The sequence below is a fragment of the Belonocnema kinseyi genome, chromosome 7, assembly GCF_010883055.1.
Source record: "Belonocnema kinseyi isolate 2016_QV_RU_SX_M_011 chromosome 7, B_treatae_v1, whole genome shotgun sequence".
In the NCBI taxonomy this organism is placed as follows: Eukaryota; Metazoa; Arthropoda; class Insecta; order Hymenoptera; family Cynipidae; genus Belonocnema; species Belonocnema kinseyi.
The window spans coordinates 10,678,203-10,694,052 of record NC_046663.1 but is presented as its reverse complement, the minus strand read 5'-3'; the positions used below and the strand labels follow the sequence as shown (position 1 = coordinate 10,694,052).

Here is a 15,850-nt window from a genome sequence, read left to right as displayed (position 1 = left end):
ATCTAGTATTTTTCCCGTTAGGTCAAAGTTAGGGTATCTCAAATGCATGATTCACAGTTATGAATACTTAACACTCTTTTCAACGTTATTCCCATGAATCTGATGGAAGAAATCACATTTTTGCAAAATTTATTGGAAATTATTATGAAAAATCGATAAGTAACAAATAAATGTACATAAACATACTTACATTCAATAAACGAACGAAACTCCTTTACTTCAGACTAATATTTAGAAATTCCAGCTTGCAACACTTTACTACACATAAAAGGTACACAGGTGCTGATTCGCACTAATTCGATTTTCTTTTCCTTCTATCTTGGGAAGATCAACTGAAACCTTGCTACCAACTTTTCAAAAACGACGGTGCGAATTCGCACCAGTGTACCGTTTGAGGGTTAAACATATTAATTAAATCCCTAGAAACTGAAAAAAATCGTTATTTATAATAAACTCGTGAAACTGCACATTTATTTTGAGTACAATGAGAAAAACCCAGAAATTTGGTGGACGAAAATTAGTAGACACCCTTTTCTTCATTTACTATATATTTGTCATTTTATATTTAAGGCATTAATTTTCTATCTTGAATAATTTTTCTCACTAATTACGTTTATAATTTCCATTTTAATGTCGTTAGCATCAAACTTTGATTTATTTACCTTAGCGCTCAGCAAGCTGCGAACGTGAAACAGACTCCTTCTAAAAAGACATTAGCTCTCTGTACAACGGACGGTGTAATTATCACCGAGCCAAATAAAATTGACAAATCTCATCAAAAAGATTCGTTAAAAAGCGAAAATGTTGATAGATCTGGAAGAGCTGTGAAAATTGGCTCTGATGGTCGAGAAAACATGGAAGTTTTCGAACATCGGAATAATGAAAGCCGACAGTTTGTAAATGACGTTTTTGCGACTTCGAAAGTAAATACTTCTACACCAGTGATTAAAAAAAGGATTTCCCTCCAGAGCGTACCCATGACATCCGCTAATTTGAGCAAAAGTAATCTTAATTTTTCTAAAAGTAATGATTCGAAAATTTTTAGCGATCCTCGTCAGCAGAGAGAAAATAATTTGTCGTTGAAGGTTGAATTCGATTCAGTTCGATCTTTCAATATAACAAGTCCCAACAATAGAAGCGTTGACATTGTTTTAACAGATTCTAACAGGACTTTATCACCTTCTAATAATTCTTTTCCAACTTTAACGAGAGATCAATCTAGCAGTTTGAGTGCCTCTTTTTTGTCTCAAAATTGCAATCAATCTGAGTGTACCGAAAATTCTTCACACACTTCCGGAAGTTCTGTTAAAAGTGATCTACAGCTTTCTAGCTCTCCGTTGTTACTGAATCGAAGTCAGAATCCTATTTCCCCGTTGTATAGTCAGAGTATGACGGAGAAACCAAAAAAATCGCAGAAATTACACAACAAATCGTCGGAAAAACATGCTAGAAAAAATAGCAACTTTCAGCACAGTACTCCGGAACAATCGATGAATTCTTCGCAAAAAAGTGTGAAATCTTCCTCGAGACAAAATCTGAGTCTTGCCGATTTTATAACTATTGACACACGTTCTTCGAAGAAGAGCGGCAAAAAAAGTAATCAGAAGACACCGGTTTTAAGGCACAGCAGAGAAGACGAGGCAGTTTCTAAATTGACACCTTTTTTGACTGATGAAAGCTTTCCTGAAGTGGGACAGAGTTTTGAGAAAAGGAGAAGAATCAAGCCGACAAAGTTGGAAATTTCTGATGACAAAGGTAAAATTAATTATAGCTTGTTTCCATTTACGCTAAGTCTTTTTTTATTTTTATTTTTCATATTCGTAAGATTCCCTGTTTAGTGAATTTTTCTGAAAGGTTTACGAGGGTGGTCTTTTAATCTTTTAAATTAAAAATAATTTGCGAAAATCGTAAGAATCACTTTTGTAACAAATTAGTCACTTTGTTTAAAAAAGTAACTTTAAACAATTTTTTTTTTAACAGTTTTTTTTCAACTGGAAATCTAACGATTCTAATCAAATATTTCATCATTTTTGTTTAAAATTCATGTCTTTGGTTGAAAATAAAAATTGTTTAACTAAAAATCTTACTATTTAATTTTTGATTGAAAAATCGTTTGTTTCTTTTCGAATTTTTTTGGTGGAGATTACTCTTCGTTGAAAATTAATCTTTTTGGTAAAAAATGTAATTATTCTAGTTAAATATTCTCCATTTTAGTTGAAAATTTAGCACTTCGTTTGAAAAGGTAAATATATTTTTCAATTTCATTTTTTTTTGGTTGAAAATTATTTTGTTTCAAACTGAAATTCAAGTGGAATATTCCATAATATCATGTTCAAATTCATTTCTTTGGTTGCGCATTAATTTTTTGTTAACTAAAAAACTATTCCATTTTTTGGTTATAAAATGGTCTTTTTTGGGTTTTTTTTTTTTTCGTTGAAAATGAATCATTTTTGTTGAAAATTCATCTTCTTGGTTGTAAATTCAATTATTTTGGTTAAATATTCATAATTTCCGTTGAAAATTCATTAGTTTGTTTGAAAAATTAATTATTTTTAAAAGTAATTTGTTAAAATTATTATTTTTGGAACTGAAAATGTTACTTTTGCAATTGAATATTCATTAATTTAATTTTTAAATTCATCTCTTAGTTTGAACATTAATTTTTTTACTAGAAATTTAACTATTTAAGTTTTGGTTAAAAAAATAGATTTTTTGTTTGAAATTTCGTTTTTTTATTTGTTAGAAATTAATTTTCTTAGTTGAATATTCAACTATGTGGTTGATAAATGATCATTTTTGGATGTTTGTGTAGAAATTAAACTTTTTGTTTAAACATTTATATTTAAATATTCATAATTTTTGTTAAAAATTAGTCAATTGTTTAAAAAAGTAACTATTTAAATTTTGTTGTTGTTTTGTTTAACAATTTTTCCAACTGAAAATGTAACTATTCCAATCAAATATTTTATCATTTTTGTTTAAAATTCATCTCTTTGCTTGAAAATAAAAATTTTTTAACTAAAAATCGTACGATTCAATTTTTGATTGAAAAATCGTTTGTTTCTTTTTTAATTCTTTTTTTTAAATTAATCTTCGTTGAAAATTATTCTTTTTGGTAAAAAATTTAATTATTCTGGTTAAATATTCTCCATTTTAGTTGAAAATTCAGCACTTTGTTTGAAACGGTAAATATTTTTTTCAATTTCCTTTTTTTTATTTGAAAATTATTTTGTTTCAGACTGAAATTGGAATGGAATATTCCATAACATCATTTTAAAATTCATCCCTTTGGTTGCACATTAATTTTTTCTCAACTAAAAAACTATTCCATTTTTTGGTTATAAAATGATCTTTTTTTGGTTGAAAATTCGTTTTTTTTTATGTAAAAATGAATCATTTTTGTTGAAAATTTATCTTCTTTGTTGTAAATTCAATTATTTTATTTAAATATTCATAATTTTCGTTGGAAATTCTTTAGCTTGTTTGAAAAAGTAATTATTTTTTTGAATTGTCTTTCAAAATTATTATTTTTGTAACTGAAAATGTAACTTTTGCAATTGAATATTCCATAATTTCATTTTTAAATTCATCTCTTAGTTTGAACATTAAGTTTTTTACTAGAAATTTAACTATTTAAGTTTTGGTTAAAAAAATATATTTGTTGTTTAGAATTTCATTTTTTTATTTGTTAGAAATTAATTTTCTTAGTTGAATATTTAACTTTTTGTTTGAAAAATGATCATTTTTGGTTCTTTGTGTAGAAATTAAACTTTTTTAAAAACAATTATATTTAAATATTCATAATTTTTTTAGAAAATTAGTTACTTTGTTTAAAACAGTAACTTTAAAAAAATTTTTTTTTGTTCACCAGTTTTTTTCAACTGGAGATGTAACCATTCTAATAAAATATTTCATCATTTTTGTTTAAAATTCATCTTTTGGTTGAAAATAAAAATTTTTTAACTAAAAATCTTACTATTTAATTTTTTATTGAAAAGTCGCTTGTTTCTTTTTGAATTTTTTTTGGTGGAAAGTACTCTTGGTTGAAAATTAATCTTTTTGGTGAAAAATGTAATTATTCTAGTTAAATATTCTCTATTTTAGTTGAAAATTTAGCACTTTAAAAAGGTTATTATTTTTTTCAATTTCGTTTTTTTTTTCGTTGAAAATTATTTTGTTTCAAACCGAAATTCGAATCGAATATTCCATAATATCATTTTAATATTCATCTCTTGGGTTGAACATTTATTTTTTGTTAACTAACAAACTATTAGATTTTTTGGTAATAAAATTATCTTTTTTGGTTGAATATTCGTTGTTTTTTAAATGTAAAAACTATTTTTTTCGTTCACAATTAATCATTTTTGTTAAAAATTTATCCTCTTGGTTGTTAATTCACTGATTTTATTTAAATATTCATAATTTCCATTGAAAATTTATTAGTTTTTTAAAAAATATATTAATATGTAAATATATTAATGTTTATAATTTTAATATTATAAACATTCTTTTAGGCGTACATACCAGTGCATTCCTACTAACCACAACAAATTATTATTCACCTGCAATTAAATTAGACATATAATTATTTGTGTAATTTTTAAATATCCGAAAAGAAAATAGTCTACATTTTATAATATTTTATATTATATTATATAATCTAATACATAATAATGTTTTTTATTTATTTAATAATTTGAATTCATTGAGATTTTCAAATATTTTAAGAAATAAATTATGTGTATTTACTGTTAAATTTATTTTTATTTATTATTATTATCTATGTTATTTCAAGTTCAAAAAATGAACCTTGCTAAAAATGTTTTTTAAAATAAAAATAAAATATGCTAATGTTAATTATAACTAATTTTGGAAATGAACTCGAGGTGAACTTTAAAAAAAAATGTTTCGGGTTTTCTTTATTTTTCAATAACCATTTAGAGTTTAATGTTTTTCTATTTAGGCCAAGTTGCAATTATTTCACTGTAATGCTGTAGCGCTTATATTTTTATTTAACAAATATTATTTATAAAAAGGTTTGTTTAAAAAAATAACGATTTTATAATCCCTAAATAAAAGTGTTTTTAAAAATAAAAACATGCTAATGAGTTTTCCAGAGAATCTTTTAATGAATAAAATAAACCATAAAATATTGAGGCTAAATATTAAATAATAGTTGCAAATCTTAAGCTAAATGTGATGAAAATAGTTATGACCAAAAGCAAATTTTTGAATGAATTCATTAAAATTAATTAAATTTGTTTACAATGTATAATTTTAGTTCATTTTTTTAAATATGAAAATTTTGTAAACTACAATTTAAAAAAAATGAAAAAAATTTTTTTTAATCTTTCAGAAAATAACTTTACATTTTCGTAACAATCTATAGAATATTGTTTGATTCTGTCATAACCTTTCTGAATTCATAAAAAGCTTCTTTTTTACAAAATTGTAAAAAATCTACATTTAGCTTAAAAATTTTGTAATTTTTAAATTAACCATTTTTTAAACAATCTTTTTGAGATATCTTAACGTTCTAAATGTCTTTTAACAATTTTAGAATTTTTCTTAAAGTTAATTTTTTTAAATAAAAAATCATTAAACATTTTTCTGGGAATTTAAAGAAAATTTTTCATTCTCTTGAAACCTTTCTTAATTTTAATTCAGCTTCCTTTTTCAAAATCTTCAACAATCTTCAATTAAAAAAAAAAAATGAAATTTTTCGGAAGTTTGAAATTAACTTGGAATTGTTTAATTACTTTTTAAATATTCATTAAGCGTAACAGATTTTTTTTGTAATTTCATAATTCTGATTAAATTTTCTTATAGAATCCCTTTTTCAAAATAAAGAAATCATTTGGAATTTAACCACGAATCTGGAGACAATTTTATTGTTCTCTTAAAGCCTTTGAAGATTCCTAAAAGACTTCTAATTTTTTGTTCGAAATCTTCATAAATGTACATTTCGTTTTAAATTTTTCCGAATTTTCTCAAGATTTCAATTATTTTCTATTTTTTTAAGACTATTGAAACTTCTACAATTCAAAGAAAATTTTATCAAAAAAAAATGTTTTAAAATCTTTCAGATTCTTTTTCGAAATATTTTATAACCTTCGAAACTTATAATTAACCTTTTCAAATAAAATCTGTATAATATCGAATATTTCCACAATATTATTGTCTTTTTTGGTTGAAATATCAAATATCACGTTTTTCGTCAGGAATTTATTTTCTTTAATTGAAAATACAACTATATTTACTTGTAAGTGGAACTGCTTTCTTCAAAATTGATTTATTTGGCTGATAATTGATCATTCTAGTTGAAAAAATTTTGTTGTTGTTCAAAATTTAATTATTTTGTTGAAAATTATGTTTTTTCGTTGGATATTAATTATTTTGATGGCAAATTTACCTTGTACATGTTTGGTTCAAAATTTATCTTAAGTTAAAATTTCAAATTTGATCTTCTTTGTTGGAAATTATACTCTTTCGTTGAGAATGTAATTTTATTGAAAATTAATTTTTGTACTGAAAATTTAACTTCTTTTTTTTTGAGAATTTCTCGGTTTTATGTGAAAATTTAACTATGTGTTGAAAATTCGTCTCCTTTTTGGTAGAAGAGTATTCGCATTTGTTGAAACTTTATCTTTTAGGTTAAAAAATTCATTTCTTTGTTAAAAAATGTAAATATTTTGTTGCAAATTCGTTTCTTTTTCGGTTGAAAACTTATTTTACTGAGTGAAACTTTAATTATTTTATTTGTAGAAAATTTAACTATTCAATTTTTCGTTAAGAATTCGTTTTATTGGTTGAAAAAAGAACAATTTAGTTAAAAATTGGTCTTTCTTGCTGATAGAAAACTCATCTTTTAGGCTGAAAATTTCATTATTGGGTTTCATTCTTTATTATTTCATTATTCCTTTCTTTTTAGTAGAAAAAAACTATATTTTAGTTGAAAATTAATGTTGCTGAAAACTCGTTTTTTTTTTGTTTAAAATTTACTTTTCTAATGACAAATTGAACTATTCTATATTTTTTTTGTAAATTTATCTTAGTTGAAAATCTATATATTTTATTGAAATTCTTTTTTTTTGTAGAAAATTCATCGCTTGGATTTAAAATTGAATTATTTTGTCGAGAATTTTTTTTCGGTTGATAATAGATTGAAAAAATATTTTTTTATTTTGTTGAAAATTAGTTCTTTTTGTTAAAAATTTATTTTTCTGACATTCTAACTATTCTAATTTATGACAGGAGTCTTTTTTGGCGGAAAAATAATCTTTTGGTTAAAAATTCGTCTTTTTTGGTAAAAATTATTCTTCTTGGTTGAAAATTTGTCTTGCTGATTGAAAATTCAATTATTCTAGTTAAAGATTTATAATTTGAGTTAAAAAATTTATATTTCTGTTTTAAAATTCATCTATTTCAGTTTAGGTTTTACAATTTTAGTTAAAAATTAATCACTTTGTTTGCAAATGTAATTAATTTTTTGAACATTATTATTTTATGTTCTTAGTTATTTTTCCTAAAGTAATTTTTTAACTGAAAATTTAACTCATTCCAATTGAATATTCCACAATTTTAAATAAAAATGTATCTCCTTGTTTGAACATGGATTTTTTCACTCAAAATGTAGTTATTTTTTTTTTGGGAAAATAATTTTTTTTCTACCTGAAAAATCATTCTTTTTTTAGTAGAAATTTATTTTTTTGATTAAAAATGCAGCTCGTTGGTCAAACAGTTAATTTAAAAATGCATAATTTTAAATTAAAATCCATCTTTCTGGTTTAAAATTCAACTTTTTGATTTAGAGATTTCAATTTTTAATTGAAAATTCATCATTTTGTTTGAAAATGTAACTATTTTTTTTTAAGTTAGTATTTTTGTGGAAAGTTATTTTGTAGGAAAATATTTAAAAAGACAACTAATTGGTTAAAAGTTAAACAAATTTATTACAAATTAATTTTTTTATTGAAGGTTCATCATTTTAATTGCAAATTTATCGCTGGTTGAAAGTGTAACTACTTTGTTGAAAATATATATTTTTTTTCTACAAATTTAACTTCCAGTAGATAATTAAACTATTTGTCTGAAAATACGTTTTTTTTGGGTGAACAATTCAATTTTTAAGAGATTTCTGTTTTTGAATTATAAATTTCGTTCATGCTTTTTTAGCATAAAAATATTTCATAATAAAATAGATTTTTGTTCGATCTTAAATAAAAAATTCATATTTTTTAAATTGAAATTTTAACTATTTGTCTGAAAATTGGAATTTTTTACTTAAAAATTCAAATATTTGTTTGAAAATTTATGAACTTTGTTGAAAATTCGCCTTTTTCATAGAAAATGAATCATTCAGAAGTTCCCTGTTTGTTGAATGTTTTCGAAATATCACCAGGTTGGCGACTTAGCCGGGGATTTAATTAAAAAACCGGAAATTCACGCCTGATAGAAGTTAAATTCAAGTTTTCATTATGTAAATAATTTTGGTAAATTTAGAAGTTAAATATTCTTCATTTTGTTTAGAAATGTAACTATTTTTTTTTTAATTTAGTTTTTTTGTTGACATTTTTTTTAGGTGAGTATTTAAAAATTCAACTACTTGGTTAAAAGTTACTCATTTATTAAAAATGATTTTTTTTATTGAAGATTCATCATTCTAATTGTAAATTTATCTCTGTTTGCAATTGTAACTACTTTGTTGAAAATCATTTTTTTCGAAAAATTTAACTTACAGTATATAATTTAACTATTTTTCTGAAAATGCGTTTTTTCGTGTGAAGAATTCAATTTTTAAGAGATTTTTGTTTTTTAACTGTAAATTTCTTTCATGCTTTTTTAGCATAAAAATATTTCATAATAAAATAGATTTTTTTTCGATCTTAAATAAAAAATTGATATTTTTAAAAATGAAATTTTAACTATTTGTCTGAAAATTGGCATTTTTTACTTCAAAATTCAAATATTTGTTTGAAAATTTATGAAGTTTGTTGAAAATTCGCTTTTTTCATAGAAAATTAAGCATCCAGAAGTTCCGTGTTTTTTTTACTTTTTCCTAAATATCACCAGGCCAGTGACTTGGCCGGGAATTTAATTTAAAAACCGGAATCCATTTTTTGATGAGAGGAATTAGATTTTTAACAGAAAATTAAACTATTCTATTTTATTAAGAAAAGAAAATATTTTATCGTGACAAAAAGTACCCTATGGTAAATTGAAATCATTTTTTAAAAATTCTCCATCTGATATAAAAATGTTTTTTTAAAAATATATTTACCCGCCAGGAAATAAAGAGAATGCAGTTTTTGGCGTAGTTAAACGGCCCGTAGCAACTAATCCGCATTTCTCAGAAGTCCAATCCACGGACCAACCCTCGGATAAAATTTCCTTCGAGGCGGAAAGAGACTTGTTGAGATTGGAGAGGCAGAAGAAACCGGAAGGCGCAGTTGACAATAAAATTGGCGACCTCGACGTCCCAATTAAAATATTATTGAAAACAGCAAGAAAGCCCGTTTTCACAAAATCAATTGTCGTGCCATCCATAGCAATGGTTGATCGAATAGAAGTATTAAATTCCTTGGTATACTTGTACAGCGCCTTCATCGACCACAATTTAATTTCTAATCCAATGACTGAACTCTATTTCATCGTTTCGCTCATTACTTCTCAATATTTGCTTCAAAGTCCAGGAAAATCTGCAATTAAAGATCCCCATGCAAACTGCATTAAGCTGGATAAATCCGAGGATTTGGACAAAGATCTTGGATGTGCAATTCTCAGCGATGATGATAAGGAAAACGATTTTCTTGTCCAATCCGCTGAAAATAGTAAGTTGTTGCTAGAAACTGATGAGAAACTGAAAGAATTGTCCTTGGATAAATCCAAGTTGTTGGATAAAATTCCTGATGAAGAAGACACTGCTGTGCATTTGAAAACGAGTTTAAAAAATGATGATCTGCCTCTGGGCACTCCGCACAATAGTGTTTATTTTTCGACGCGGGTTTTAAACGAACAGAAAAGTTTGCTGAAGTCACTGGACAGAGTTACGCTGAAATTACTTTCGGAAAATGTGAATATTGCTGCATTTCTGCCAGAGTTAAAGGATTATTTGGAAAAGTTGTACCACTTGAAACTTGGCGAACTGAATCGTACGAACAAGCCGTTCAATCTGAGGTATGAGAAATATAGATTTTAGATTCTTTCTCATATTCCCTTTTCTTGTTTTTTTTTTTTTTTTAAATAATTCCTCTAATTTCTACTGTTTCTAAGTAACTTTATGTTGTTTTTTTGTGCTTAAAATCGAACAATTAATAGAGCGCAATAAGGAAATATAACTGTTTTTGGTTAAAAGTTCATTATTTTTTATTAAAAAATCTACTTTTATATTTTTTGTTTAGAATAGAGTTCGTGAATGCTCGGGAAATCGGGAAATGACAGTGAATTTTTTTTTACCGAGAATTTTACAAATTTCTAGAAGAAAAATTTGTCCAGGTTCGATTTCAACAGTTTTTATATAATTAGTTGAATTTTTATGTTTTTCAATTATGCTATTATTTAGCTACTTTAAAAATTTTCCATTGAAAATTTTTATTTCTAAGCTTACATGTTTAATTCAAAGAATTTTAAAATGCTTTCTTAAAGACTTGAAGAAATAAAAAATAAAAGCCTTTGATGTTGAAAGTTTTGGATAAAAAACATTTTTATTCAATATATAAATTTTGTTTAATTTATATGTACTTTAAGTAATAAAAAGTTATCAAAAACGATTTGACAAAACGATTTTAAACCAGTTGGAAATTTAAGAATTTTCTGATTCTAACGTTAAAACTTAAACGGTTTCAATTTGAAAGTTTTTTTCATTTAACAAATGTCAGCGTGTGACTGAATCTTTATAAACTATTTTCAACTTGAAAATATTTCTTGTTGATAATTAATATTTTCGGTATAAAAATTAAACCATTTAGTTGAAAATTTACGTATTTTGTTAAAAATTGAACTATTTCGGTTGAAAGTCCAAAGTCGATTAAAAAGTAACTTTTTTGTTAAAAATTCGTCCTTTTGGCTTGAAAATTAATTTCAGCCGGTAAAAAAATTTCAAATTTTTTAAATTTAAAATATAGCTGTTTAAAAAATGTGACTGAAAAGTCTTACATTAAATAATGCCGAGTTCTTTTTAACTTAAGTTTTTATGAATAATCTTAGTCGTTCTGATTTTTAATTTTAATTAATTTTTTTAATTAAAATTAATATTAAAAATTTGATTTTTAATTCTTAACAATTGTTTTTATTTTAATAAAAGTAACTTTTATTACATGTTTGTTAAAAACTAATATTTTCTGAATGAAAATTTAACTGTTTGCTTTAAAATTCATTTAAATAGTTAAAAATTTAACTATTTTTATGGAAAAGTCCAAATTTGGTGGAAAATTAACATTTTTGTTGAAACTTCTTCATTTTTGTTGTTGAAAATTCGTCTTTTGGTTTAAAAATATTAGGAAATTCAATTGTATGATAGAAAATGTATTTATTTTGTTAGAAAGTTAACTATTTTGGTATAAATATCCTATTTTATTGAAAATTAATATTTTCGGTATGAAAATTTAATCATTTCGTTAAAAATTAATTTATTTGGTTAAGAATTTTATTATTTCAGTATAACAGGGTAGTCGCTGGACCGGGAAGTTTTTGTGACCGGGAAAACCCGGGAAATGACATGCATTTTTTTTTACCGGGAATTTGACAAATTTGTAGAAAAAAATCTGTCCACGTTCGATTTCAAACGCTTTTAAATAATTAGTTGAATTTTTATGTTTTTCAATTATGCTATTATTTAGATTACAATGCGTAATTCACAATTTTTTTACTTTAAACATTTTACATTAAAAATTTTGATTTCAAAACTTACAATTTTTAATTTAAAGAATTTTAAAATGCTTTCTTAAAGACTGGAACAAATAAAAAATAAAAGCCTTTGATGTTGAAAATTTGAGATAAAAAACATTTTTATTTAATAAATACATAAATTTAAGAATCAAATTCAAGAATTTAAGATTTTCTGAAACTCAAAGTTTATAAACTATTTTCAAATTAAAAATAACTTCATAATAATATATTCTTCATTCAAGGATTTTATTAGATTTAAAATATTATTTCAGTCTAAAATATTCAATTTGAAATTTTTTATTAAAAAAAAGATGAAATATTATTGAATATTTAGCAATATTTGAATTTTTATTTAAGACAAGTGAATTGGAACCAAATGTTTCAAAGTAAAGAATCTTTAACTGAATTGTTTGACATTGTTTGAAAATTTAATTATTTGATTGAAAATTCATTTCTTTTTTGGATCGAAAATTTAAGTATTTTATTTTTTGGTCGAAAATTTATTTTCTTAGTTGAAAATTCGTGTATTTGATTAGAAATTATATATATTTTTTTAGTTTCAGATTGATCATTTTAGTTGAAAATTCACTTTAACGATTCTATTTTTTGTGGAAAATTCACTTTTTTCGATAGAAATGTAATTTTCTTCGATAAAAAATGTTTTGCTTCGTGGAAAATATAACTATTGTATTTTTTTGTTAAAAATTCACTTCTTTGGTTAAAATTAAACAAATGTGAACGTTTGACTAATTGTTTATAAACTATTTTCAACTTAAAAATAACTACGTAATAATATATTCTTAATTAAAGGATTTTATTAAATTTGAAATATTGTTTCAGTCTAAAATATTTAATTTTTAACCCATTCAATAAAAAATTTTTAATTAAAAAAATTCATTATTAAATATTTAGCAATATTTGAATTTTTATTTAAGGCAAGTAAATAGAAACCAAATATTTAACAGTAAATAATCTTTGGCTGAATTGTTTGTCATAGAAAACCTGGAATCTTTAAAGTTTCGAAGAGCGTTCCAACTTTGAACTTTACAATTTTAATTGTTGTATTTGAAAAATGCTTCATTTGTAAGTAAAATTTTAAAATTTTGATGTATAATTAACAAATGAACATTCGTAGAATTTTTTTTAGTAATTTTAAGAGATATTTAGGAGTTTTAAAATGCCTAAAAATTATTATGCAAATTTTAGAAAGTTTTCTTAAAGTCTTCTAGAATTTATTTTGAAAATTTTGTTTAAATCTTTGAAAAACTTTTTAAATATTCTCTTAAAATATTTTTTGAAAATGAAAAATTATTTTTAATTTTCCTAGGAATCTTCAGAAAATGTTTTTATTCTTTTGAAGGCTTTCACAATTCTTGAAAAGAATCTAATTTCTTTGTTTAAAATCTGCGAAAATCTGCAGTTTGTTTTTTATTATGCTATCATTTCAAGTTTTACATTAAGTTTGAATCTTTTCAGAACTTCTACATATCTCTTAAAATTACTCAAATTTCGCCTTCAAATAATAAATGTTCAATTGTTATTTATACATCCAAATTGTAAAGAAATTTTCTAAAATTTGCAGGATTTCCTGAAAATTGGAGAAAAAATTCAATTCATTTTGACAGATATTTAGAAGTTCCGTAAAAATTTCCAAAATAATTTTAAATTTTAAACGACTTCTAGATTTCTCAAGATTTTATAATAAAACTTTGAAGCTTTCGAAGGACGTTTAAGTCACCCCGATTTAAGAGAATTTAATGTCAAGGAATGTCAGGGAAAACCTGATAGAGTTAGGGAATTTTCGAAAAACTATAGTTCCAGTTCTTGAATTATTGTGGTTGAAAGTCGCAACCATTTCATTAAAAATTAATCTCTTTTGGTTCAGGATTCAAACTATTTTGTTTAAAATTAATAATTTTTAGTTGAATTAAACTATTTTTGGAATAAAATTTAAATCCTTTTCAGTTGAAATATCAAATATCCCGATTTTCTTTGACGTTTTAGTTGAAAAGCTTTTTTTTCCTCAAAATTTGAATAATTTTTTAAATATTATGTTATTGTTTTAACTGAAAATTTTAATCGTACCTGTTTAGTTGAAAGTCTATCTTCTTAAGTAGAAAATTCAAATATTATTTTAGTATTCTTGTAATTTATTCAAAATTAGAATTTTGTGGGAGAATATCTTCATATTTTTGGGTAAAAATTAGTTTCTGTGTTTGAAAATTTAACTGTTTTATTGAAAATTCGTTTCTTTTTTGGGTGAAAAATTCAAGTATTTTATTTTTCGTTGAAAATTTACTTTAACTATTCTATTTTTTGTGGATAATTTACTTTTTCCGATAGAAATTTTATCTTTTTCGTCAAAAAATATTCTGTTTGGTAGAAAATTTAACAATTCTATTTTTGGTTAAGAATTCATTTCTTTGGTTGAAAAAAAATATTTAGTTAAAAATGCGTTTTTTATATAGAAAATGTATCTTTTGGGTTACAAATTAAACTGTTTTTGTCAAAAAATCATATTTTTGTTTGAAAATTCATCACTATGATTAAAAATTAATTTTTTCGGCTAAAAATTCGTTTATTTTTAGTTGAAAATTGATTTTTATATGAAGATGTAACTATTCCATTTTTGCTCGAAGATTAATTTTTTTAGTTGAAAACTAATTAATTTTGTTGAAAAATTGTTTTCTATATTTTTATATTTATATTTTTCCAATATTTGATTCAAACTGTCTTGTTTGATATTTAATTCATCCTTTGGTTTTAAAATTAAATTATTTTGTGAAGAATTCATTTTTTTAAATTGATTGTATTAACTGAAAAATTAATTCTTCTATTTTTGAATAAAAAATAATTTTCAAGATCTAAAAAACAACTATCTTGTTGAAAATTCGTTTCTTTTTTTATGGAAAATTTAAGTATTTTATTTTTGGTTGAAAATTTATCTTTTTAGTTGAAAATTCATGTATTTGGTTACAAATTTTTTTTTTTTTTAGTGGAAGATTTTTTGTTTAAAAATTTATATATTTTGTTAAAAATTTATATATTTTGTTAAAAATTTATCTTTTTTTTTGGTTTAGAAATATCTTCTAAGCTAAAAATTCAACTACTTTGTTGAAAAGTCATTTTATTGGTTGGAGATTCATCTTTTTTTCGATAACTGCTTGTTTTTAGTTTAAAATTTAACTATTTGGTTGAAAATGAACTTTTTTATTCAATTTCTTTTTAATTGAAAATCAAACTTTCTTGTGAAAAAAATTGATTTTGGCTTGTAAATTTTAGTTTTTTTTTATTAAGATTAATCTTTTTGAATTGACAATTCTATTATTTTGGTATAAAACTTTACTAGTTGGCTGATAATGTAAATAATTTGTTGAAAATTCATCTGTTTTGGTAGAAAATTATCTTCTTAGTTGAAAATTCATCTAATTTGTTAAAAAAAATCATTGCGTTAGTTGAAGATTCATTGTTTTGGTTGAAAATTTCTTATTTTTAGTTGAAAGTTCTATTGTTTGTTTAAAAATGAATGAATTTATTAAAAATTAATTTTTACGGGGTAAAAGTTAAAGTTTTTTTAATAATAAATTGACTTTCGCTTGAAAATTCGACTTTTGTTGTTGTTGAAGATTCATCTTTTTCAATTGAAAATTATATTATTTTGGTAGAAAATTCTTCTATTTAGTTGAAAATCTAAATAATTTGTTGAAAATTCCACTATTTTGTTAAAAAGTCATATTTTTTAGTTAGAAGTTAAACTAATGTGTCCAAATTTTATTTTATTTCTTTAACATTGAACTAGTTTTATTTTTGATTGAAAATCGATCGTTTTTAGTTGTAAATTTAATTTTTGTTTGAAAAATAATTTTATTAATTGGAGATTCATCTTGTTGGTTGAAAATTCCTTATTTTCAGTTGAAAATTAAATTTTTTTGTTAAGAAATAACTTAATAACTTTTTTTATAAA

General features: G+C 23.2%; 1 protein-coding gene across 2 annotated transcripts in view; it reads left to right on the top strand.

Annotated features, from left to right (window-relative positions):
- LOC117176115 (codanin-1) overlaps positions 1–15,850 on the top strand; it is an 88,393-nt gene that overhangs the window by 8,129 nt on the left and 64,414 nt on the right. For both annotated transcript variants that reach the window (XM_033366173.1, XM_033366172.1), the window contains 2 exons: positions 668–1,755; positions 9,288–10,176. In XM_033366173.1, coding sequence (XP_033222064.1) covers positions 855–1,755; positions 9,288–10,176 — 1,790 coding nt within the window. In that variant the 5' untranslated portion in view covers positions 668–854. The remainder of the gene's footprint in view (positions 1–667; positions 1,756–9,287; positions 10,177–15,850) is intronic.